Source organism: Falco biarmicus, chromosome 16 (genome assembly GCF_023638135.1).
Source record: "Falco biarmicus isolate bFalBia1 chromosome 16, bFalBia1.pri, whole genome shotgun sequence".
Taxonomy (NCBI): Eukaryota; Metazoa; Chordata; class Aves; order Falconiformes; family Falconidae; genus Falco; species Falco biarmicus.
Window position 1 is genome coordinate 10,702,450 of NC_079303.1, and position 25,481 is coordinate 10,727,930.

Consider the following 25,481-nt stretch of genomic DNA (forward strand, 5'->3'; position numbering starts at 1 on the left):
GGGTACCTCAGGAGACCAACATGGGACCCCCCAGGGGCACCTGGATTGCTGGCTGGAGGATGGGTAGGTCAAAGGACCCTGATGGGAGCCCTGCAGGCTCCATACATTGGACCAACGGGCACCTTCCCTTGTCACACAGAGCATCCTCTCGGATGCTCTGGACAGTTTCTGGTAGATCTCTGGAGAAGAGCTTCCCCCCAGCCCTCTCCCATGGGCTTGCTCACCCCCGGTGCCCTTCCCAAGCACAGCCCCAGCAGGTGGATGCAACCGGCGTTGCAGGGAAGAGCAAGCAGCAGGCACACAGTCAGCACTGCAGGAAAGCTGGGACCCCAGACACCCACCCAGCCTCCCCAATCCCAGCCTGGCCCACAAGAGTGCCTTTATATCCCTTTCCCAGAAGTGCTGAATTCCCCTTCCAGCATTAGCCACTGGACCCACGCTGCTTCTTGCTGCAGTGTACAACAGCCAGCAGAGAACTTGCTACATGTCTCTGATGTCCTGCATTTTTCCTGAAAAGGGCGGGTGTGTAACTCTCTGCATCGCTTCTATTTGGAGCAAGGCATTGCTTAGGGTCAACAGTGAAACCAGACACAGGCCATCAAAAGCTGGCTACGGGTCCCTTCTTTGCCATGGTCATGGCCTACCCCACAAACTCGCCCCTGGCCGTGTTGGCCACCGGCTGGGTGAAGGTCATGGCTAACAGGGCAGGGGCTCCTGGGTGGTGCTCATCCAGCCCTGATCGCCAAGGGTGAAGCCTTAACACCCAGGTGGGATAAAGCCTTCCCAAGCAAGGGTGGTGCTCCAGGGGCACCACAATTCCTGCCGAAGCTCACCACACCTTTCATTTCCCTGTGGCGCCTGGCAGGACCCGAGCGGCTCTTTACTGCTGCTAGTCCCCCCGTCTTTTGGTAAAAATGGAAGTTTTTCCTCCCGGTGGGCCTGCTCCAATTCCAGCGCCTTGGGGCCTGAGGCCTAGCACGGCCTGTGTGCCAGAGGCCTTCCAACGGCTAGGCCGGCCTCCACCAAGAGGAGTCTGCCTCTAGCCACAATGGTCATCTCTAGGAAAAACAGCTTCTTTTATTGAGCGGGACCCTGTCAAAAAGCCAGGTGAAAGCGCTGGCCGCAGGCGCAGGGAGGTGGCCCTTGCCCCCTGCCCTGTCCTGCTCGGGGCTCCCCCGGGCAAGGCAGGGCCGGCCATACTGGAGAGGGCCCCAGCCCCGCCCCCCCAGGCCCCGCCCACTTTCCGTTGGGCTCAGACCGTTGGTCACGGGGAGCCCACGGCCACCACAGGCAGCAGGGCAGAGCCGTGCTGGCACGCAGCGGCGCTGGCAGGAGGCAGCCTCTGGCCCAGCAGCGCTGCCACAGCACCAGCACCCCGCTTCCCAGCCTCCCCGTCGCCGGCTGGGCCCCCTCCTCGCTGCACGGCCAGGGCCCTCCTCTCCCGGGCAGGATGGGCCAGGCCAGCTGCTGCTGCAGCTCCAGGTGGGCTCCCCCAGGGCTCGGGGACACGCGGGCACAGCTGGGCCACGCAGCACTGACGTTGCTCATGCCCGCCGCTCTCTGCTCTGCAGGGAGGCTCTCAGCGACGCCGAGCCGGTGCTGAGCGCAGACGTGCGGCTGACCCGGGGCCGCAAGAGGAGCGAGAGGCGCCTGCTCCTCCTCCACAAGGAACTGGTGGTCGCCAAGTTGCGGTAAGACCCTCAGAGCCCAGATCCTTCCCCCCAGCCCCGGCCCAGGGACACCCTGGCACCAGCCCCAGGCCCCGGCCCCTCGGTGCTGGAGGCACCAACGTCCGTCCCAAGGGCAGGTGGGGGACAGGGCTCTGCGCGTGGGGACCCAGCCCAAGGAGCCCCCCTCCAGCTCAGGGCCGGCTTCTGCTCTCTGCAGACATGGCACCAGCCTGCGCCCACAGCTCTGCCTGGCCCTGGACCAGCTGTGGGTGCTCAGCAGCGGGAAGGAGGCTGCGGGGCAGGAGGGACAGGAGGAGGAGGAGCAAGGCACCGATGAGGACAGCACCTCTGTCATCCTCGCCTGGCCCACCGGCTCCTGCATTGCCACTTTTGGGTGAGTCGTGGTCGGGCAGGAGAGCTTCCCAGCCGTGCCCACGCCATCCCGTGAAGACTGGCCTCTGCCTTGCGTGCAGAGCCTGGGCAGGGAGCAGGCAGCTCGGTGGCAGGGAGGGAGGGATGGGGGATGTTTCCCCATCCTGCATCCCCTCGTCACCTTTTGGCCCCCAGAAGGGAAGGGCAAATACAGCTGCTCAGGCAGGACAGAGCGACCCAGGGCTTGGACAGCGCCTCTGTCCTGCCCCACGGGGCAAGGCTGTGCAGGCCCCCACCTTTGCCCAGGGCTGGGGGCAGCAGGGCCTGACGCTGTCTCTCCTCTCTTTCTGCAGCTCCCAGGCACTGAAGGAGCTGTGGGTGGCCACGCTGCTGGGGTAAGCGGGGGGGGGGGGTGCTCCAGGAGAAGCTGGGCCCACGGGGGAACACAGCCCCCAGCTGGGGAAGGTGCCCCTGGGGCTGCAGGCAGCTCTCGCGCACAGCTGCCTGACAAGAGACAAGAGACAGCTTGGGGCTCACCCAGCTCTCTCCCTCTCCCTTCCCGGTGCACAGGACACCAGAAGGACGCACGGGAGCCCGCGTCACCCGCCTAACATCCATCAAGCTCCTGGAGAAGGAGCTGAGCCGCCGCCATGCCGTGAGTGTCTCTCTGCTCTGGGCCCTGTCCCCAAGCACTGCTCCTGCAGCCGAGCAGCAGACCCATGGCTGCTCACCTTCTTCCCCTCCTTCTCTCCCGCCCAGTGGAGGACAGTGCGCGCCAGGAGCCTGGAGAGGCTGATGGAGGCACAGGCAGAGGTGAGAATGGCTGCCTTGCACCCATCTCTGGCTGTGCTGGGATGTGCAGCCAGTGGGGTGACCATGTGCAGGAGGGCGGGGGTTCCCACAGTACCACTCCGCAGCAGAGGGGGTTGGGGAGACACCAGGAACGCTGGTACGTACTGGCTGGCTGGCGGAGCTGGGACGAAACCTGCCGCACGGGGCAGAGAGCCTGGGAGGCCAGAGGGTCCCAGCTCTGCCATGCTCAGGCTGCTGGTGCCGGGGGGCAGCTCGCCGCTGGCCCTTTCTGCTGCGGGGCTGCTCTCCAAGCGCAGCCCGATTCTTGGTTCTTGCAGGCTCATCCCAAGCAAGGGCCTGCGACGGCCCCATCTGCAAACGCAGGGGGACTTTGCCACGAGCCAGGTGAGTTTGGGAAAGAAAGGCAGCCTCCTGCAGTGGATTGAACTGTGTTCACTTGTCCCCTGAGTGTCGCCATGCAGGTTGGGCACCGCACGGGAGGACAGCACCTGGACTAGCAAGGACACCTGCTGGAGAGCGGCCGCTGCATGAGCTTCTGCAGGACACAGAGCCTCTGCGGCTGCCCACAGCTTGCAGGAGGGCAGGGCAAGGGCTGGGACAGGCTGTCCTGGTGGCACACCAGCTCTCGGCAGCCTCCAAGCCACAGCTGCTGGGCCAAAGCCACGGTTCCAGCTGCTGGCTCCCTGCCTGTCCTGCCGCACTACACAGCATCGCGCTGCGGGCAGGACAGAGCAGGGCAGGGCAGGCTCTGGGACCGCTGGCCTGGGGTTCTCCGTTGATGGCGTCTTACTCTGTTTTCCTTTGCAGCAGGAGGGAGCAGCAGCAGCAGCAGGAGGAGGATGGGGCTGCCCTGGCCCTTTGCTCTACGGCGCACCCCGGCCGCTGCCCAGGCACCAGGGCAGGCGGGCTCCGGCTGCAGCAGGGCGCTCTTTGGGCAGCCCCTGGCAGCCCTCTGTGGGGAGGACAACACGCTGCCCCGGCCCATCCAGGTAAGCCAGCCTGGACACGGGGTCCCCAGCCCCCCACTCAGTCCACAGGCAGTGTCCCCTGGCTCCAGGTACTGGGGAATTGGGCTCTCTGCCCATGGCTCACGCTTCTCTGCTCCCAGCCCCTTTGCAGGAGGACAGAGCCCAGCCTGGGGAAGAGCGCTGGCCATGGCCACCGCTGCTGCAGGGCAGCTCCTCAGCCAAGCCACTGTCCTGCATCTCTTGCAGGAGCTGCTGGCTGTCCTGCACCAGGAAGGACCGACGACGGAGGGGATATTCCGCAGAGCTGCCGGCGGCACAGAACTTCGGCAGCTACGCGAGGCCCTGGACCGCGGCACGGAAGTCGATGTGGGAAGCCAGCCTGCACTGCTGCTGGCCGTCATCTTGAAGGTGAGCGCTTCTGAGCTGCAGCTGGAGGAGCTCCTGGCTGGCCTGCAGCATTCAAAGGCTCACCTGCAGCCCTTGGCATTGCAGGAATTCCTGCGAAGCATCCCCACCAAGCTCCTCGTCATCGACCTCTACGAGGACTGGATGGCAGCCATGGAGAGGGCCAGCAAGCAGGCCAAGGTGGAGGAGCTGAAAGCGTAAGTGTGGGCAGCCGCCGGCCTGTTGAGCAGGGACCGGGAGAGTTCTGGGACCTGCCTGCAAAGGCATGGGTTCCTCAGAAAGCTGTCTTTTCGGGCAGCTGCAAAGCTGTGCAACACGGCTGCTGGCTCCCACCCGCCTGGGGCCAGCTGCAGGGACGGCTGTGGGCACCCTCTGCTTCATCAGCCTTGTCTTCCTCTTCCCTCAGGGTGGCTGACAAGTTGCCTGTGGCCAATCTCCTCCTCCTGAAGCGGCTGATGGCCCTGCTGCAGCACATCGGCCACAACGCAGCCACCAGCAGAATGAGCTGCAGCAACCTGGCCATCTGCATCGGGCCCAACCTGCTGAGCCCACCCAACGAGGACCTGCTCCCGCTGCAGGCCATGCTGGCAGTGACCGAGAAGGTACGCCCTACCCAGCAGCCGGCTGCTGCCTTCCCGGCCCATCGGAGCTTGGCTGTTGAGAGGTCCCTGGCTGCCTCCTCCCTTGAGCCAGGGCTGGTGGGCTGGGTGCCTGGAAGAGCAACCCCCAGCCGCAGCCACCTGCGCAGACAAAGGGTCAGCAGTGGGAAAGGCTGCTTGACATGTCTGCAGGCACCTGGCTTGAGACCAAGGCTTTCATGTCTGCAGGTGAACGTGCTGGTGGAGTTCCTCATTGAAAACTGCGGGGACATCTTTGGGGGGGAGGTGGCCGGCCTCTCCCCTCCATCAGCCGAGGAGGTGCCAGCACCCATGGACAGGCGCACAGGTAGGAGGAGGGGCTGAGGCTTGTCACAGACACTGGGGCTCGGGATGCCAGAAACCTCAACGTTGAGGAGACAAGCGGTGTAGGGCTTGGCTGGGCTTTGCTTGAGATGTACTTGACTTCCAAGAAGTCGCGCTGCTGCACGTGCTTTTGCTTTCCAGAGCTGCAGTGCGAAGAGCAAAGTGGCCCTGCAGGCACAGCAGACACCCAGCGTCCGGCAGAAGCCTTTCTGGATGCAGACGCCTCTCTGCTGGACATCGACAGAGGAGCTGGGGGAGACACAGGGGCAGGGCCCAAAGCGGCAGAGGTACGGCAGCTCCACAGACACTGGGACAACATGTCTCAAGTGGGACAGTAATTTCCCAGGAGGCCAAGCAGCCGCTGGGCCTCCTCCTGGCAGCCGCTCTCTTGTGCCTTTGGGGCTCCTCCTCTCCCCCCAGCATGGTACGTGTTAAGGAAAACTGGAAAGGCTGTTTCTGGAATGCATTTCATGAAGTATGATCTGCTTCATCAAACAAAACATACCTACAAAACACCCACAAAAGGACAGAAGGGAGTAGCTGTCACCTTGAGAGGGCTTTTGCTCAGATCCTATTCCATCGCAGCTTCATCAAGTCTAGGCTGCAGTGGCTGGACTGTGCAAAATGTGCATGATGCAAACCAGCATCTCCTCTGTAGAGCTAAGATGGCAATTTGGCAGTCAGGCCCTCACTACCCCAGGCCCTTACTTGCCACCCGTTACCTCCCACGTTTCTGGTTTAGGCACCTCCAGATTTGCCTCCAGCCACCCCCGAGGGCACGGCAGAGTCCCCGGCATGCCTGCAACAACTGACCAGCCTGCCCCAGGAAACCAGGTAGGAAGAGCTCCCCTTGCCTGACCTGAGAGCTCACTGCAGGGGCTTGGGGCTTTCCCCCTCTCATCACGCTGTGGGGTGGAAAGTTTTTCAGGATCCCACCAGGAGAAGGAAAACTCGAGACAAAGAAAGAGAAAAGAAATCTGGGCAGAGGAGAGGGACAGCACAGCAAAAATAAAACGGAGAAGAGAGGAAATGACTTTGCGGGCCCAAACCTGAGAAAATTCAGGAAGGTGCAGCACGTCAGGAAGGCCAGGTGCGTACCAGGCGCGGCTGCCCATCTTTCCCGAGTCTGAACACGGCCCTAAGTCAGCCCAGCTGGCTGGCAAGGGCCGGCGAGGGCTGGTGCTGAGCAGGGTTTGGGATGAGCCCCACGGCAGCTCCCCAGGGGCTCCCCATCGAGCCCTGCTGCGTGGCACAGGGGCACTGTCAGCATCCCTGCGCACGCACAGCTCCCTAGGGAGGTCACCCCGGGGGAGAAGGCCCCTAGTGGAGGCCAGCAAGAGCTCTCCCTTCTGGGCCATGAGGAATTCCTCAGAAACAGTGTCCTCCAAAGAAGGGGGAACCAAATCCTGCCTCTTCCTGCCTCTGGGGGCTTAGCAGAGCTTTCTGACTCTGTCGTTGCAGGTGCTGACTGACTTTCACCGGCTGAACCGCTGTGACTCCTGGGCCCTCGCAGCTGGTGTTGACAATAAAAGAATCTTTTCCCTCTCCTGACCGTGTCTGCCATCGTGTCTTCCGGAGTGGGGAGCTCTTGTGCTGGGAAGGACCCTCGGGGAGGAGTTTGGGATCATCCCTTGCCCCAGCACCCTTTCCAGCGGGCATCGGGGCTGAGTTGAGGAGCTTTAGGAGGAAAAGCAAAGCACAGAGCCACACAGGAGGGTGGGGTTGGAAGGGACCCGTGGAGGTCCTCTGGGCCAAGCCCTCTGCTCCAGCACGCTCATCTAGAGCAGGTTGCAGAGAACTGTGTGCCCTTGGCCTTTGAAGATCTGCAAGGACAGAGAGCCCACAACCTCCTCGGACAACCTTTGCCAGCATGGGACCACTCTGGGGGGGAACATTTGCCATTTCAATCTCTTCTTTCACTGTACCACATTCCAGAACAGCCATGACATGACCAGCTCAGGCTTGAAACCAAGTGCTGTGGCCGGCCTTCAGGGCCAGCAGGGACTGGGGGCCAGAGGGGAAGTGTTTTAGGGACGGATCGTGGGGGCCGGAGGGAGGGTTTGAGGGACGGACGCCGAGGAAGGCCTCATCCCTGCAGAGATGGCTCAGGCCCAGGGCCTGTCTTAAGGTTCAGTCTTAGTGTTAGGGCTTAAGGTTATATCTTAGGGTTAAGTCTTAGGCTTCATTCTTAGGGTTAGCTTTTAAGGTTAAGTCTTCAGGTTAAGTCTTAAAATTTATCTTAGGGATAAGTCTTTGGGTTAAGTCTTAATATTTAAGTGTTAAGGTTAAGTCTTTAGGTCAAGTCTTAAGGTTAAGTCTTAAAGTTAACTCTTAAGTTTAAGACTTATGGATTGAGTCTTGGGGTTAACTATAAAGTTTAATGCTTAAGTTTAAGTCTTAGGGTTAACCCTTAAGAGTTAAGTCTTGGGGATAAGTCTTAGGGATAACTCTTTGGGTTAAGTCTTAAAATTTAAGTCTTAGGGTTATGACTTTAGGGTCAAGTTTTAAGGTTATGTCTTAGGCTTAATTCTCAGGGTTAAGTCTTAAGGTTGAGCCTTAAGTTTAAGTCATAAGGTTAAGTCTTAGGGTGAAGTCTTAGGGTTAAATCATGAGTGTAAATCTTAAGGTTAAGTTTTAAGGTTAAATCTTTAAGGTTAAGTCTTGGGGTTAAGTCTTAATGGTACATCTTAAAGTTAAGTCTTAGCGAATGCTTAATAGTCTTAGGGTTAAATCTCAGGGTTAAGTCTCAAGGTAAAGTGTCAACGTTAAGTATCAGGGTTAAGTCGTAACGTTGTCTCTTAAGGTTCAATCTTAGTGTTAAGTCTTAAGGTTATATCTTAGGGTTAAACGTTAGGGTTCAGTCTTAGGGTTAAGTTTTAAGGTGAAGTCTTTATGTTAAGCCTTAGGGTTAAGTCTTAAAATTTAAGTCTTAAGCTTAAGTCTTAGGGTTAAGTTTTAGGGTTACGTCTTAATGTTATGTCTTAAATTTAAGTCTTAATTTTAAGTCTTAGGGCTAAGCCTTATGGTTGTCTTAAGTTCAAGTCTTATGTATTGAGCCTTAGAGTTAAGTCTACATCTTAATTCTTAAGTTTAAGTCTTTGAGTTAACTCCTAGAGTTAAGTCTTAGAGTTAAGTCTTGGGCATAAGTCTTAGGATTAAGTTTTAAGATTAAGTCTTAGGGTTAAGTCTCAGTGTTAAGTCAGAGGGATGAGTGGTGAATTAATCTTAAAATTTAAGTCTTAGGGTTATGACTTAGGGTTAAGTCTTAAGGTTAAGTCTTAGCGTTAATTCTGAGGGTTAAGTCCTAAAGTTAAGTCTTAAGGTTGAGCCTTAAGTTTAAGTCATAGGGTTAAGTTTTTAGTGTAAATCTTAAGGTTACGTTTTAAGGTTAAGTCTTAGGGTTAAGTCTTGAGGTTAAGTCTTAATGGTACATCTTAAAGTTAAGTCTTAGCATTAAGACAGGGTTAAACCTCAGGGTTAAATCGCAAGGTAAAGTCTCAAGGTTAAGTCTCAGGGTTAAGTCGTCAGGTTGTTTCTTAGGGTTCAGTCTTAGGGTTAAGTTTTAAAGTTAAACTATAGGTTAAGTCTTAGGGTTAAGTTTTAAGGTGAAGTCTCAGGATTATGTCTTAGGGTTAAGTCTAGAGTTAAGTCTTAATGTTCTAAGGTGAAGTCTTTGTGTTAAGTCTCAGGGTTAAGTCTTAAATTTAAGTCTTAAGCTTAAGTCTTAGGGTTAAGTTTTAGGGTTACGTCTTAATGTTATGTCTTAAATTTAAGTCTTAATTTTAAGTCTTAGGGCTAAGTCTTATGGTTGTCTTAAGTTCACGTCTTATGTATTGAGACTTAGAGTTAAGTCTAAATTTTAATTCTTAAGTTTAAGTCTTAGAGTAAACTCCTAGTGTTAAGTCTTAGAGTTAAGTCTTGGGCATAAGTCTTAGGATTAAGTTTTAAGATTAAGTCTTAGGGTTAAGTCTCAGTGTTAAGTCAGAGGGATGAGTGGTGAATTAATCTTAAAATTTAAGTCTTAGGGTTATGACTTAGGGTTAAGTCTTAAGGTTAAGTCTTAGCGTTAATTCTGAGGGTTAAGTCCTAAAGTTAAGTCTTAAGGTTGAGCCTTAAGTTTAAGTCATAGGGTTAAGTCTTAGGGTTCAGTCTTAGGGTTAAGTTTTAAAGTTAAACTTTAGGTTAAGTCTTAGGGTTAAGTCTCAAGATTGTGTCTTAGGGTTAAGTCTAGAGTTAAGTCTTAATGTTCTAAGGTGAAGTCTTAGGGTTAAGTCTTAAATTTAAGTCTTAAGGTTAAGTCTTAAGTTTACATCTTATAGACTGAGTCTTAGGGTTAAATCTGAATTTTAAGTCTTAGGGTTAAGTATTAAGGGTAAGTCTGAGGTTTAAGTCTCAGGGTTAAGTCTTAGGATTTAAGTCTTAAGTTTAAGTGTTAAATTTAAGTCTTAATGTTAAGCCTTAGGGTGTAAGTCTTAACATTAACTTTTAAATTTAAGTCTTAAGGTTAAGTCCCAAGTTTAAATCTTAAGGTTAAGTCTTAGGGTTAATGTTAGGGTTAACTCTCAGGGTTAAACCTTAAGGTTGAGTCTTAAGTCTTAGAGATAGGTCTTAGGCTTAAGGCATAGGCTTACGTCATAGGGTTAAGTCTTAAGGTTATGTCTTAAAATTCAGACTTAGGGTTAGGTCATACCTAACATAGGGTTAGGTAATGACTAGAAATTCAAAAACAGCCATGCTATTGCCCATGTTCCAGAAACACGTCTGTTCTGGCTGTTGCAAAGGCCCCAGCAATGTCCATAACTTACAGCCAATTAAATTCTTCTGTAAAAATTGTGTTAGGTTCCAATGAAGAATTAACGGGTCGTATGAAAAACGGTAAACAGCTTCTGAAGTGCTGCTTCTTTGTGTCTTGCAGATGAGTAATACTGCAGCATCACACTGAGGCCAATAAGGTGCTCCCCTTCCATCTTCCCAAGCTGGGAACTACTCTCTACAGGATAGTATCAAAGTATACGCACATTTTAAAGTTAGGATAAACACTCTGAATTATTAACAATTAATGTTTTGCTCATATTACAGCAGTTATCCAGCTAGAGAGCACAGTGTAAGGTTTACAACCACTATTTCACAAGAAAGTACATCTAAACATACCTTAATAAGCTGGGCCAGAGAAAGAGATGCGGAAGAGTCGCCAATCTATTCAGAAAAATTAAACACATGTTCAAGTTCTGCATACAATCAGAACATAGCAAGAGTTCACCCCTACTGCTGTATGAAAGCCTGCGCTATAGCCTCTGAGCATCACTGAAAGAGCCACCTCCAAGCCAGTGGAATTTGTATTTGTTCAAAACAAAGTCCAAACCTTAAACAGCTTTACGTATGCCTACGTTGTTAATGGGAAGAAACTAAAGTAACCAACCCCTCCTGAGATCAATCTATCGCTCAGGATACCTCAGAGGGGGACCCTTGCCAAATGCTCACAACTGCTTAAAAGACGGAGGGTTAAGGAAGCTGTCCATTTTCAGCTCAAAAGGATCTAAAAAAAATATTTCCGTTTATTTGAGAAGGAAGTGTCACTACAGGAAACATTGCCAGTGCAGTTTATAAATTAATCAGTTAATAGCTCAACATTTTCTAAATGCACACAGGCACGGTTCATGAGCGCAGCACAGTTTTTGCGCTGTCTTTCATTTACTTTCATTAGACCCCAAGTTCATGAATTTCTAGGTTAAGTTATCCTAAGAGCTTACAAAGTGATCAGATCCCGTGACCTAGAGCTCGTGTAATGCCTCACACCATTCGAGTGAAGAAAAAGCAGTTATACTTACAGATGAAAACCAAACACCACCACAAAGTAATGTTTGTACTATGAGGGCTATTTTGAAATGCATTGTTGCACGTAGCATTCCACCCAAGGGCCAAATGGAGATCTAGGCCATCACTAGTCAAGTATCTCCTCGCGTTACTTATTCATGTCTTAGCAGCAGAACGACAGTGTTTTCTGAACTGAAGAAAAATGCTGCCCCTTTTCCAAATGTAAATTCAAAGTGGTGGTGTACTGAAGGGTGGCACCAAGTTCAGTGGTGCAAACCTTGAACCTGCAAGCTCTAAAAATGAGCCCACATTATCTGTACAACACACAGTCATACAAGAAATGTTCTAGCCTATTCAGTACGAAATGCAATGCGTTACTAGGCACAAATACCACTGCTCACATTAGCACCGTGCAAAAGTTGGCATTGCTCAGTTTTCACTATGCTGAATCAAATACATTGGATTTACAGCATACAACACTGTGTTTCACTGGAAAGTATGTTTTTATATATATATTACAAATATTATATATAAAACATTTATATTTTATATATATAAAAGAATTAGTACAAGGCTACATTTCTTAGGCTTAGGTGCAGCATGAAGAAAAAAGTTTCAGCTTGTGTTTTTACATACCTCTTTTGATGTTCTACTCGCTGGCTCAGTTTGACTTCTAGAAGAAGAAAGATGATCAGAACTTAAAATAAAGCACTCGTAACCAACATAAAGCCGTGAAAACAGTTTATAAAACCTGAGCACCAAAACACCGTGTTCTGATAGTCTTATGAATATGGAAATTTATTTCTATACATAAAGTGTGCTCTCCTGGTACATTCAGTGCAACTGAAATAAAACCCCAAATCCCATTCCTTCTTTGTCCCCAATTACTCTAAGATACAGAATACAGCAGTGCAAGAAGAAGTCCTCACATATTTTCTTTCTTCTCTCTAAGTCTCAAAACGATGAAGACTGTGCTACACTTTTCTGTTCTTAAATAGTCAGCCATCCAAATATGAAGGCACCTTCAGGCAATCTGTATAGCCCCACTATCACAAACAGGTACCAGATAGAGCACTTTGGTTTCTACACTCCCCTGACAAAACAAGAACAGGTGTCTGTAGAAAAGTGCTTCTTTGTGGAGGCCCAAGCACTGTGTTCAGGTACCCACCATCCTCTAGCCTAAAGTGACTACCAATAGCAGTAGAAACATCACCTGAAAGCAGTTCCAAGGATTTTCTGTGGTCGAGGAGGCCTGTGTTAAAAAAATAAGGAAAAAAGCCTGGATTACCAGAATTTGCTTTAAGATCATCTTGAACATGCTACAATATTTTAGGAAACACTTATGGCACACAAGCCCTTGCCGAGATTCCACATACTCATTGGTCTGTACCTGCATGCTACTCATGAATCACACATGCAACCGTCCATCAGTTAACAAACAATTCATACATCATCCAAAGCGTCCCACGAGCAGAGGCAACCCAAAGGCTGCTGTGCAAGTCCTGCACAAATAGAAAGGCTCATACTTCCTGCCACTGCTACACCACCACCAGGCTCGCAAGTACAGCCACGTACCTCCTGAACATGAGGAAGTGCGAGGAAACGCTTTAGATTACCACACCATGGTTTCTCCATCCACTTGCCTTGAGGAAGATACTACAAGGTGACTAACGCATTTCTGAAGGCCTCTCCACCGTGACACCATGCGTTCATCATTCCCAAACACTAACGACTCTACCAGTTGTTTCCACAATGTTTCCAGCTGAAGGAAGAGAAAGCTAACCTGCCCGATCCATTTGCAACTTTAGGAGAGCAGCGGCATACATCCCTGATCCCCACGGGCAGGTATTTCTTGGATCTTTGATGCTAGGGGCACCTAGCCTCTCATTTTAGGGCAGCATTCCAACACCAGGAGAGGGTGCCATCCAACCAGAAACCGAGGCGATATTGACAAGACAGCACTAAGCATCCCCATCTAAATTAACCCCCCAAACCAGGCCATGTTTAGAAGCACAGTGCTGTGGCATCCAGAAAGCCTTGGCAGCGCCTGAAAGCACTGCAACACCTACTGCAGTAATATGCCCAAAGCTTACAGGAGAGCCACATAAATTCAGGGGGTTTTGCTTGCAGATGCTTCATGGGTACTAGGATGACGCGGTACTGTTTGTTTGAGACACGCTGTAACTCGCCAGTACACTTTATGTATTGAGAACTAACATTAGAAAGACATGGCAAAACCACAAGTCAATAATATCTACTAATGGTGGAGGAGAGGTCTGTCTTGAAGAAGCCTTGAAAACATGACCATTCAAACCATGCTGATGCAGCTGATACAGAACTGGACTGGACGAATACATCGATGACAGCGATAATGCTGTAGTCAGGCTTACATTTGAGTATCTGCAATTGTAATCAGATTCTCTGTCCTCCATAAATCTGAGGAATACAGCAGTAATACCTGGAGCACAGAGAGCAGCTTAGGCTGAAAACAAACTTAGAAAGGTAACTACTAACATTTGGGAATGTGCTCAACTGCTTTCTGAGCTTCAGCTTTGGAAAAGATCAACTGTTCCTTCACCGTCCTGGCACAAAAGGCAATACGCTTTAGGATGTTGTTCTTTTTCTCTTGCCCGACATAGACATTGTCTTTAGGAATCTAATAGGAAGCACTTAAGAATGAAACTTCTTGTTTGCATGGTTTGCCAGCTGGCCACTCTCAGTCCTTCCTCTGGAGACAGCATGCAGCCCACACACACACACCCCCCTTTGGGGTGTAAGAATACCCTGCCCCCCTCCCCCAGACAAAGGAAGCAGTCAAACACGGAGACTCGGACTGCTGGCAGATGGGAACAAATCACCGGTTCACACTGCAATGTGTCTCTCCGTTTACTCAAAAAGCACTAAAAGCAAAAGCATACAATAAGGAATCTCTCTGCATAGAGGAAACAGGATGGAGAACTTGACTCTCAGAAAAACCAAGCCCAAGAACAAACCCAATTCAAACGTCTGAACAGTTACCACTGTTGGAGCTTGAATGCCACGTCCCAGCAGGCTGAAAAATCTAAGTCTGCTTTGGGACAGACACCTTCAAATCTGCCCTGTCACAACACAATTTAACAGCAGCTTTAACAAGAAAGATACAACCTGAATGCCTCCGTAAACTAACCGCCACAAAGAAGGTGAACGCACTGAAACCCCTCCCAAAGAACACAACGTGTTATGGCTACTTACCCAAGGTCTGTTTTGCCGGTAGCTTTAACTCCTCTGACGGGGACTCCCCTAACAGTTACCGATGAGTTCCCCGGAATCAGGGCATTATCATCTGTGTATTCTGGAAACAACATCAATACAGAGAAAGCATCAGTCAGTTTGTAAGAGTGATATTGACATGTCGTGACGTAGCACTTCAGGGAATCCCTTTACAGATACAAACCCAACATTTTACACACAGCGTCATGCTTTTATCGTCTCAGGTTACCTTTCCAGAAATCTTCAGGTCTGATAGTCAAACACAAGCAGCAAAATCTTTTCCATTTTTTTGGAATCGTTTCAATGCCAACAGCAAAATGGTCTCTAAAGTCACTAAAGCAGAGTCTGCTAAAGCATGAGGTTCTTTCCTGATCTCACTTACATTGCTTTTGCTCCTGTTAGCTTACAAAACCCTAGAACATGTCTCTATAACAGCGAGCACGGAAGAGGACACCCCCACCCTGCCTCCCACCTTTTCAAACACATCCCAACCATCCATTTTGCCTTCCCACCATCTTCAAAGAGAGTCCACCATCTCTTTCTTTTTTTTTCCCCCAGTGATGTTTAAAATCCTGTTTACTTTTAGCTTCTATTAGCATTGCTGCTATTACGAGATTTCCGTGATCACGCGGCCCCGAAAAATCTGAACAAGTTGGCCATCTTCACTCAAGGTTCACTGAAGGGTCTTTCCAAGATCACGTCACCATTTAGTCAGGACTCCTGCACCAAGTTATAAAACCCACGACCGTATCTCCACAGGGAAGATCTCCGAGAACCCCCTTTAGGCAGAACATCCTGGCCGAGTTCTTTCCTTCATCTTCTGAAGGTGACTTTAAGCACGTAGAGGCTGTTCAATAAAAACAGAAATTCACGGTTGTGTGTAAAACCCCAAAATCTCGCATACATGTGTATGACACTGAAATGTATTCCTTAGCTTTGCTCTGACAACCACTGGGGGATTTTTGCCTTTTCACAGGGAAGACACCCTTACAGAAGTTCCACTAAGTATCTGTGTCACAACCTGTACATCTGCCTCTACCTGCATGTCTATCTCTACCGCCGTATGACACGCGATCCCGTAACACCCCCAAGACCCCTAACACCGTGCTGTTAAGTCTCCTCACAGATACTCTCCTGAACATACTTTACCTATCTGCAGGTAAACAGCGTGCTTAGGTCCAACCACTTGAAAGGCTAGGGCCAAAGTTACAGTTACCGCAGCAGACATGTTATTCTGTTTAAGTTTTAATACATCAAACAGGAAGAGGGAAAAAACCTATGAGTACACATTGTAAAGAAAAGACTGTTGTGAGAATGTCACAGAACCACAGGAAAAAAAAAAGAAAAAAACCAAAACAAAACACCCGATAAAATTTGAATGTTTAAGGAATGGCAACGGTTTCCAAGTCTTTTTATTTCTGTCATATCCCAAAGTCTTTAATCACATGCAAGCTTTGCCAGATGGTAGATTACCAAACTGAAACAGCACGCTAAGTAATACGAAACCATTACCGTCTCTGAGAATCAAGCACCATTTCTGAGATTCAAAAGAACTTAGGGCTTCTCGAAGAACATTTCTAGGTATATTCACCATAAGTGATCTGCCATAAAACTTCAGTATTGCCCTGACACCGTTTAACACGCAGTACCAGGAAAAAAATGCACCGTTTGAAAGAAACGAAGAAATGATGCTCAATAACATCTGAATGAAAATGTCTTTGGTGTAGCAAAGAAGCTGTATTAGCAAGAAATGCCAAGTATACTTGAGACAGAACACCCGTCTACAAGATGGCTTTCCAGGGTCTGCATAGATTCTCACTCACAGATACACTCTTGATCCAAAACGTTGCTACTGAGCAGTTTCTGCAGCAGCCAAGCGCCACTTTGGCAATGCGGTGGAGTAAAAGTAGTTGAAGACAAATTTCAGTCACCAAACCCACTTTTTTCCCCTTCCAATTAGCCATCCACTCCTTTTCTATCACGTTCAGCCTTCTCTGCCGGGTTTCAAAGAAATCTGGCAGGTTTGTGATTACAAGGCATTGTCCCACATTTCCTTATCGTTTTACCTAGAAGGGTTCCCAGAAACCAAACCTCTTCCACGCGCGGTGCCGCACATCGACCCCGTACGCTGCTGTGCCTGGCTGCGCACACAGCCCTCACGCCAGCTGCCAGCGCACAACCACGGAAGAGCAGCTCTGAGGCCCCAGCACAAGTCACCGCTGCCGGCCACGGCCCAATCACCTCACTGGCCATCTGCGCCACCACCAGCCCGCCGGTCCCCGCATCCCGCGCCCGCTGCCCCCACGCACCTTCCATGGTCTAGGCGTTGGTGACCTGCAGGTCGCAGTGAGTCGCCTTCAGCCTCTCGCGGCCTGATCTGGCGCCTGAGGTCCTGTCACCGCCAGGCTTTCAATACCTGCTCTCCCCTCCTGTCACCCCCCAGGCTGTCCCCAGCAGCTGTCCTCTCCTGTACCCCCCCCCCAGGCCTGTCCCCACCTACTGTCCCCTCCTGTCACCCTCCAGGCTGCCATTGCCTGCTGTCCCCTCCTGTCACCCCCGGGCTGTCACTACCTGGTGGCATAAGCTACATAAGATAACAAGACAATAAGAAAAAAAAAAACCAAACCGAAAACCTGCTTTGGTGAACACCAAAACACCCATGACTTTCTCAGGCTCTTCACTACCCCACATGTGAGTCAAGGGACAGGGTCTCCCACAGGCTCTTTTGCGGGCACTTCCTGAAGACACCCCCATCCCCCAACCCCCACCCCACCCTGCTTTTCTACAAGTGCACAAAGAGGTTAAGAAGAGTTTCATGTCTAAGTTAAAGGAGGCAGTTTCTGAAATTAGCTTAGGTGAAAAAAGCAAGGTGGTGTATTCATGGATTTTCTCCTCTGCAAAGCCATGAAGAAAACATGAACCGCACTCCCCAAAGGCAAAGGAGCAAACTGAGGGAGAGCAGCTCACTGGCGCCTTTCAGAGCTTCAACAGTCTGGAGAAACGGGAAAAAAACCCATGCAAAGATAAAGAGCAGCCAAGATGCACTTTTATAAAATGCACATTGGGGCCTGTTCCAGATCTCAGAATGACTTTCAGTATTGCTTTGCATGACTATTAGACCAAGGCCTAAAGTGGCGTGATAGCTTCTGCTTGCCGGGGCACGGTAAGATCACTCAAACGAGCGACAAGGTAACAAGTAAACACCAGAGGCAATAGCGGAGCTTACCGTTTCCCTCCACTGGTGACCAGCTGTACATAAACCAGCTTAACCAGCCTCCCTAAGGGTGGCTCTAAAGTCGCTGAAAAGGAAAAAAAAGAAGGTAAGTGCTTAGCCTGAAATGCAAAGGCACCATCTTGGCTCCCAGGCAGGTGGCACAGATGGCCCAACAGGGTCATGTCCCCACCTTCCAGGGAAGATAAAAAAAGCGCAGGACGTCTTAGTGGGGTGGGTTTGTTGCATCCTTTCCGTTTGCTGAAAGCCTGAGGAAGGATGTATTCCACGGTAGGACCGGTGGCACTTTAGACCTGAGGTTAAAAAAGTGCTGCACTTCAGTGACGCTCCCCAAGCTGCTTTCACCACCAAACAGAAAAAGATTTGCTTTCTCCAGTATGGTGGGAATGATACCATAAAGTCGGTCAGGGAGAAAAACCCTCTAAGACTTGCTTGCAAGTTTCAGAAGGCCGGCATTCTTTATGGCAGTGCTGGGAGCACGGGGGAATGTTTCCTCTGAGCGTGCTCACCCAGTTCCTCGAGGGTACGCACTTTGGACAGCAGAGCACTTGCACACTCATAGCACATTACACATGCATTTTCAGTCAGGCACGGGATGGGTTACAAGTTGCTTGCTTTAATGCAAACGAGCACACACCCTCAGACAGCACTGCTGAGGTTTTTTACTAGCTCCCCGTGCTCCCCAAGCGGGGCCTTGCCCTCTCTCGGGGGGCTATCTGAGTCAGAGGTCACGATCTCCCCCCACAACAATTACCTTTGTCCGAATTCCAACCAACATTCTGCGGATCGCAGCACTCTTATCGGCTTGTCTCCTCCTGCGACCACAACGTCCTCACCCAGAGGCTCTTTCTGCATCACTGAAGAGAACGCCGATCTTTTCCCCATCCATTCTTTGTTCCCCATCCTTCTCAAGGCTGACTCCCTGCATGAGAGGTCCCTTAATTCGTCACTTCTAACAGCTTTAGAGAGTCAGCTTGGCCTAACCTTTGTGCGCAGGTGTGTTTAACGTAGAGCTACACAGCAAATCAGAGCGTGGTAACCGGGGAGCTCAGACATCTTGTCCCTTTGCCGAGCCAGCAGCCTTCCCTTAACAGAATCCCTGGACATAAACGTATACACAGTGGAATCTATACAGTGGCATCAAACGTCCCGCCAGACACCACAACCTCTGTCCCTGGCATGGCCCAACTGCCCAGCACCACCAGACCACTCTGGCCCAAACACCATAAGGCAATGGTTCCCACCTGACAACAGCAAGTCGAGGAACATTTTTTTTTTTTTCCTAAATAGAGAGAGTTTTACTTCGTATGCTGCCGACTACATCAAATTCTGTTTTGCTGGCTGACTGGATAGACAGCAAAGCTGAACTCCACATCAAATATAATCAAATCTATCAAGTATATCACATAATGGAATATATCAAATGCAGTTTCTTATATTGCAATAAAAGAAAATAGCATGCAATATGATAAAAGGAACCAGTGGCAGTTACTGTGAGCGATATGATAAAAGAGCAACAGGAGCGAAGCATCCATTTGTTATCCCAAAGTGTTAACGTGACTAAGGAAAGGAGACATCACCAATTAACACCCCAACAACACCCAGGCCCACCCTTCGGCTGGGAGCCCCCTTGCAGCCAGTGCCAGGAGTCCCTCGGGAGCTGGGAAATTCCCCTGGAGAAGGTACCAGGAAGGAATTCTCTTGCTGCTTCCCACCGTGCATGGTAGCCATGTGAGGCACAGCACAAGAGTTCTGCTCCCTGCTTTCTCTGGTGAGAAAATTGACACAGCACTTTTGAACTCATGGCCTGGGAAACCATGAACCAAAAAACATGGCCTGGGGAAGTGCAGGGCTGCTCCCCTGGAGAGGGTTCCAGAAGGAATTTTATTGCTACTTCTCACCATGTCCTTGCAGCCACGTCAGGCACAGCAGAGAAGTTGTGCACCCTGCTCTCTGTGGGGAGAAACTGGACACCTTTACACTGGCAATAATGCACAGCCCAAAAAACTCACCTTGACAAAGTGCAGGGCTGCTCCCCTGGAGAAGGTGGCAGGAAGGAATTCTCTTGCTGCTTCTCACCCTGCCCTGGCAGCCATGTCAGGCACAGCACAAATGTTCTGCTCCCTGCCTTCTGTGGTCAGAAAATGGACCCCTCACCTTTGAAATTGCGCAGAGCCCAAAAACCTCACCTTGGCAAACTGCAGCACTGCTCCCCTGGAGAAGGTGGCAGGAAGGAATTCTCTTGCTGCTTCTCACCCTGCCCTGGCAGCCATGTCAGGCACAGCACAAAAGTGCTGCTCCCTGCTTTCCGTGGTGAGCAAAAATTAATCCCTCAGCGGTGCAGTCGTTAAGATCCAAAAAAAGTCCCTTTGGCAAAGTACAGCACTCCTCCCATAAAGAAGGTTCCAGGAAGGAATTCTCTTGCTGTTCTCACCCTGCCCTGGCAGCCATGTGAGGCACAGCACAAAAGTTCACCTCCCTACTTCCTGTGGTGAGAAATTTGACCCAAACATTTTGCACTCATGCAGAACCAGTGCTCACTTTGTGAAAGGGCAGCACTGCTCCCCTGGAGAAGGGGCCAGGAAGGAATCCTCTTGCTGTTTCTCACCCTGCCCTGGCACCCATGTGAGGAACAGCACAGCACAAAAGTTCTGCTCCCTGCTTTCTGTGGTGAGCAAAATTGACCCTTCAGAGCTGCAGACCTTAAGAGCCAAAAAAAAATACATCTTGGGAAAGGGCAGCACTGTTCCCCTGGAGCAGGTGCCAGGAAGGAATTTTCTTGCTGTTTCTCACTCTGTCCTTGCAGCCATGTGAGGCACAGCACAAATGTTCTGCTCCCTAATAGCTGTGTTCTGAAAATGAACCCCTCACATTTGCAATCGTATAGAGCCAAAAAACCCCTCACCTTGACAAGTGCAGCACTGCTCCCCTGAAGAAGGTTCCAGGAAGAAACTCACTTGCTGTTTCTCACCGTGCCCTGGCCGCCATGTGAGGCACAGCAGAAAAGTGCTGCTCCCTGCTTTCTAAAGTTGGCAAAATTGACCGTTTATAGTTCTACTCATGTAGAGACAGGACTTTCTTATTCAAAAGCAAAACCCAAAAAGCCACATAGCCGTGGGAAACCCTTTATCCTTCCGTGTGGCTGGTGACTTCCCATGGCTCTTCCGCAAGGCAGGAGAAACAACCATGAATTTGGAAGCCCACGTAAATTCAAGTACACTTAGTCCTCTGACAGTCACTACTTATGGGCCAGCAGTCCTCTCACCCCTCCACAGATCTGCCTCTTAGTCCTCTAGCAGTCATCCTCCATGGAGGGACCACAAGTCCTCCATACCTACCTACCAACTCACCAGAAATGAGTCAGACCACACCAGAAGTGACACTGCCTGACCTGCAGGAGATATACTAGGCCTGTAACGATGGTTTCAAGACAGAAAAAAACACCACCGTCCACCAGCACAGCAGAAAAACAACCAGAAGAAACTTGGTACACAAACCAGAGGCCCCCATGCAAACCCTACAAAGGCAAAATAGCTGAAAAAAGGCACTCTCCACAAAAAAAAAAATCACCACACAGAACACATGATAAAAATGCCATAACCCCAGGAACACAGGGCCAACAAACACAGGTTCTGTCCATAACAATAACACACTTTGACACTAACTCGCCTGACCTCTGGCATACCATAACCTTGTTGCCCCCAAACCACAGCACATTGTAGCCCTAAGGCAACACAAAATGGAACGCAAAGTCCCTGAAGATCTCCGCCAGGGCAAAAGCAAAGCACAGAGCCACACGGGAGGGTGGGGTTGGAAGGGACCCGTGGAGGTCCTCTGGGCCAAGCCCTCTGCTCCATCACGCTCACCTAGAGCAGGTCGCAGAGAAATGTGTGCCCTTGGCCTTTGAAGATCTCCAAGGACAGAGGCTGCACACCCTCCTTGGACAACCTCTGCCAGCATTTGACCGCTCTGGGGGGGAAAATTTGCCATTTCTATCTCTCATTTCACTGTACCACATTCCAGAACAGCCATGACATTACAAGCTCAGGCTTGAAAGCCAGTGCTGTGGCTGGCCTGAAATTCTGTCCCCGTATTTTTCATCCACTGGTAGCTAAAGGAGGACAAACAAGGATTTCTTTCAAAGGAGAACTTCTCTTTTCCTCTGTCCTACTTCTCTACCAGTGATCTGGATTCTGAGTGCTGTGCCACTGTCCTAATGGCCTGGAGAGGGATACTTCTTGTAGGACAGGGAGGAGGTGACAGTGGAGATCATCAGGCTGGGGAAGCTGAAGGAAAACGCAAGCAACTGGAGTTGCCTGGAGCAAGAGTGGCCAGCTTCAGAGCTAGGTCACCTCGTGTCCTCAGCTCCCATGCAGGAGCTGAACCACACACATGGACTGCAAAGCAGTGTGGCCCATAGAAAAAAATCTGCTTTTGGCTCGGGATCGCCCAGGGGCATTTAACTGCAATTCCGCCCTTGTCAGCAGGAAGGAAACATGCCCTGCAAGCACACACTGAGGCATGACACCTTCACCGGGGCTAAAGGGTACCTCAGGAGACCAACATGGGACCCCCCAGGGGCACCTGGATTGCTGGCTGGAGGACGGGTAGGTCAAAGGACCCTGATGGGAGCCCTGCAGGCTCCATACATTGGACCAACGGGCACCTTCCCTTGTCACACAGAGCATCCTCTCGGATGCTCTGGACAGTTTCTGGTAGATCTCTGGAGAAGAGCTTCCCCCCAGCCCTCTCCCATGGGCTTGCTCACCCCCGGTGCCCTTCCCAAGCACAGCCCCAGCAGGTGGATGCAACCGGCGTTGCAGGGAAGAACAAGCAGCAGGCACACAGTCAGCACTGCAGGAAAGCTGGGACCCCAGACACCCACCCAGCCTCCCCAATCCCAGCCTGGCCCACAAGAGTGCCTTTATATCCCTTTCCCAGAAGTGCTGAATTCCCCTTCCAGCATTAGCCACTGGACCCACGCTGCTTCTTGCTGCAGTGTACAACAGCCAGCAGAGAACTTGCTACATGTCTCTGATGTCCTGCATTTTTCCTGAAAAGGGCGGGTGTGTAACTCTCTGCATCGCTTCTATTTGGAGCAAGGCATTGCTTAGGGTCAACAGTGAAACCAGACACGGGCCATCAAAAGCTGGCTACGGGTCCCTTCTTTGCCATGGTCATGGCCTACCCCACAAACTCGCCCCTGGCCGTGTTGGCCACCGGCTGGGTGAAGGTCATGGCTAACAGGGCAGGGGCTCCTGGGTGGTGCTCATCCAGCCCTGATCGCCAAGGGTGAAGCCTTAACACCCAGGTGGGATAAAGCCTTCCCAAGCAAGGGTGGTGCTCCAGGGGCACCACAATTCCTGCCGAAGCTCACCACACCTTTCATTTCCCTGTGGCGCCTGGCAGGACCCGAGCGGCTCTTTACTGCTGCTAGTCCCCCCGTCTTTTGGTAAAAATGGAAGTTTTTCCTCCCGGTGGGCCTGCTCCAATTCCAGCGCCTTGGGGCCTGAGGCCTAGCACGGCCTGTGTGCCAGAGGCCTTCCAACGGCTAGGCCGGCCTCCACCAAGAGGAGTCTGCCTCTAGCCACAATGGTCATCTCTAGGAAAAACAGCTTCTTTTATTGAGCGGGACCCTGTCAAAAAGCCAGGTGAAAGCGCTGGCCGCAGGCGCAGGGAGGTGGCCCTTGCCCCCTGCCCTGTCCTGCTCGGGGCTCCCCCGGGCAAGGCAGGGCCGGCCATACTGGAGAGGGCCCCAGCCCCGCCCCCCCAGGCCCCGCCCACTTTCCGTTGGGCTCAGACCGTTGGTCACGGGGAGCCCACGGCCACCACAGGCAGCAGGGCAGAGCTGTGCTGGCACGCAGCGGCGCTGGCAGGAGGCAGCCTCTGGCCCAGCAGCGCTGCCACAGCACCAGCACCCCGCTTCCCAGCCTCCCCGTCGCCGGCTGGGCCCCCTCCTCGCTGCACGGCCAGGGCCCTCCTCTCCCGGGCAGGATGGGCCAGGCCAGCTGCTGCTGCAGCTCCAGGTGGGCTCCCCCAGGGCTCGGGGACACGCGGGCACAGCTGGGCCACGCAGCACTGACGTTGCTCATGCCCGCCACTCTCTGCTCTGCAGGGAGGCTCTCAGCGATGCCGAGCCGGTGCTGAGCGCAGACGTGCGGCTGACCCGGGGCCGCAAGAGGAGCGAGAGGCGCCTGCTCCTCCTCCACAAGGAACTGGTGGTCGCCAAGTTGCGGTAAGACCCTCAGAGCCCAGATCCTTCCCCCCAGCCCCGGCCCAGGGACACCCTGGCACCAGCCCCAGGCCCCGGCCCCTCGGTGCTGGAGGCACCAACGTCCGTCCCAAGGGCAGGTGGGGGACAGGGCTCTGCGCGTGGGGACCCAGCCCAAGGAGCCCCCCTCCAGCTCAGGGCCGGCTTCTGCTCTCTGCAGACATGGCACCAGCCTGCGCCCACAGCTCTGCCTGGCCCTGGACCAGCTGTGGGTGCTCAGCAGCGGGAAGGAGGCTGCGGGGCAGGAGGGACAGGAGGAGGAGGAGCAAGGCACCGATGAGGACAGCACCTCTGTCATCCTCGCCTGGCCCACCGGCTCCTGCATTGCCACTTTTGGGTGAGTCGTGGTCGGGCAGGAGAGCTTCCCAGCCGTGCCCACGCCATCCCGTGAAGACTGGCCTCTGCCTTGCGTGCAGAGCCTGGGCAGGGAGCAGGCAGCTCGGTGGCAGGGAGGGAGGGATGGGGGATGCTTCCCCATCCTGCATCCCCTCGTCACCTTTTGGCCCCCAGAAGGGAAGGGCAAATACAGCTGCTCAGGCAGGACAGAGCAACCCAGGGCTTTGACAGCGCCTCTGTCCTGCCCCACGGGGCAGGGCTGTGCAGGCCCCCACCTTTGCCCAGGGCTGGGGGCAGCAGGGCCTGACGCTGTCTCTCCTCTCTTTCTGCAGCTCCCAGGCACTGAAGGAGCTGTGGGTGGCCACGCTGCTGGGGTAAGCCGGGGGGGGGGGTGCTCCAGGAGAAGCTGGGCCCACGGGGGAACACAGCCCCCAGCTGGGGAAGGTGCCCCTGGGGCTGCAGGCAGCTCTCGCGCACAGCTGCCTGACAAGAGACAAGAGACGGCTTGGGGCTCACCCAGCTCTCTCCCTCTCCCTTCCCGGTGCACAGGACACCAGAAGGACACACGGGAGCCCGCGTCACCCGCCTAACATCCATCAAGCTCCTGGAGAAGGAGCTGAGCCGCCGCCACGCCGTGAGTGTCTCTCTGCTCTGGGCCCTGTCCCCAAGCACTGCTCCTGCAGCCGAGCAGCAGACCCATGGCTGCTCACCTTCTTCCCCTCCTTCTCTCCCGCCCAGTGGACAGTGCGCGCCAGGAGCCTGGAGAGGCTGATGGAGGCACAGGCAGAGGTGAGAATGGCTGCCTTGCACCCATCTCTGGCTGTGCTGGGATGTGCAGCCAGTGGGGTGACCATGTGCAGGAGGGCGGGGGTTCCCACAGTACCACTCCGCAGCAGAGGGGGTTGGGGAGACACCAGGAACGCTGGTACGTACTGGCTGGCTGGCGGAGCTGGGACGAAACCTGCCGCACGGGGCAGAGAGCCTGGGAGGCCAGAGGGTCCCAGCTCTGCCATGCTCAGGCTGCTGGTGCCGGGGGGCAGCTCGCCGCTGGCCCTTTCTGCTGCGGGGCTGCTCTCCAAGCGCAGCCCGATTCTTGGTTCTTGCAGGCTCATCCCAAGCAAGGGCCTGCGACGGCCCCATCTGCAAACGCAGGGGGACTTTGCCACGAGCCAGGTGAGTTTGGGAAAGAAAGGCAGCCTCCTGCAGTGGATTGAACTGTGTTCACTTGTCCCCTGAGTGTCGCCATGCAGGTTGGGCACCGCACGGGAGGACAGCACCTGGACTAGCAAGGACACCTGCTGGAGAGCGGCCGCTGCATGAGCTTCTGCAGGACACAGAGCCTCTGCGGCTGCCCACAGCTTGCAGGAGGGCAGGGCAAGGGCTGGGACA

At 52.5% G+C, this 25,481-nt stretch overlaps 1 protein-coding gene across 1 annotated transcript; it reads left to right on the plus strand.

Annotated features, from left to right (window-relative positions):
* Positions 1 to 3,540: 3,540 nt before the first annotated feature.
* On the plus strand, positions 3,541 to 25,378 carry LOC130159880 (T-cell activation Rho GTPase-activating protein-like). Its single transcript, XM_056361909.1, has 9 exons — positions 3,541 to 3,844; positions 4,070 to 4,231; positions 4,316 to 4,425; positions 4,635 to 4,830; positions 5,056 to 5,112; positions 21,973 to 22,031; positions 23,601 to 23,720; positions 24,642 to 24,726; positions 25,343 to 25,378. Exons 1-9 carry the CDS (start codon positions 3,695 to 3,697, stop codon positions 25,376 to 25,378), a joined length of 975 nt encoding a protein of 324 aa, XP_056217884.1. The 5' UTR covers positions 3,541 to 3,694.
* Positions 25,379 to 25,481: the final 103 nt, after the last annotated feature.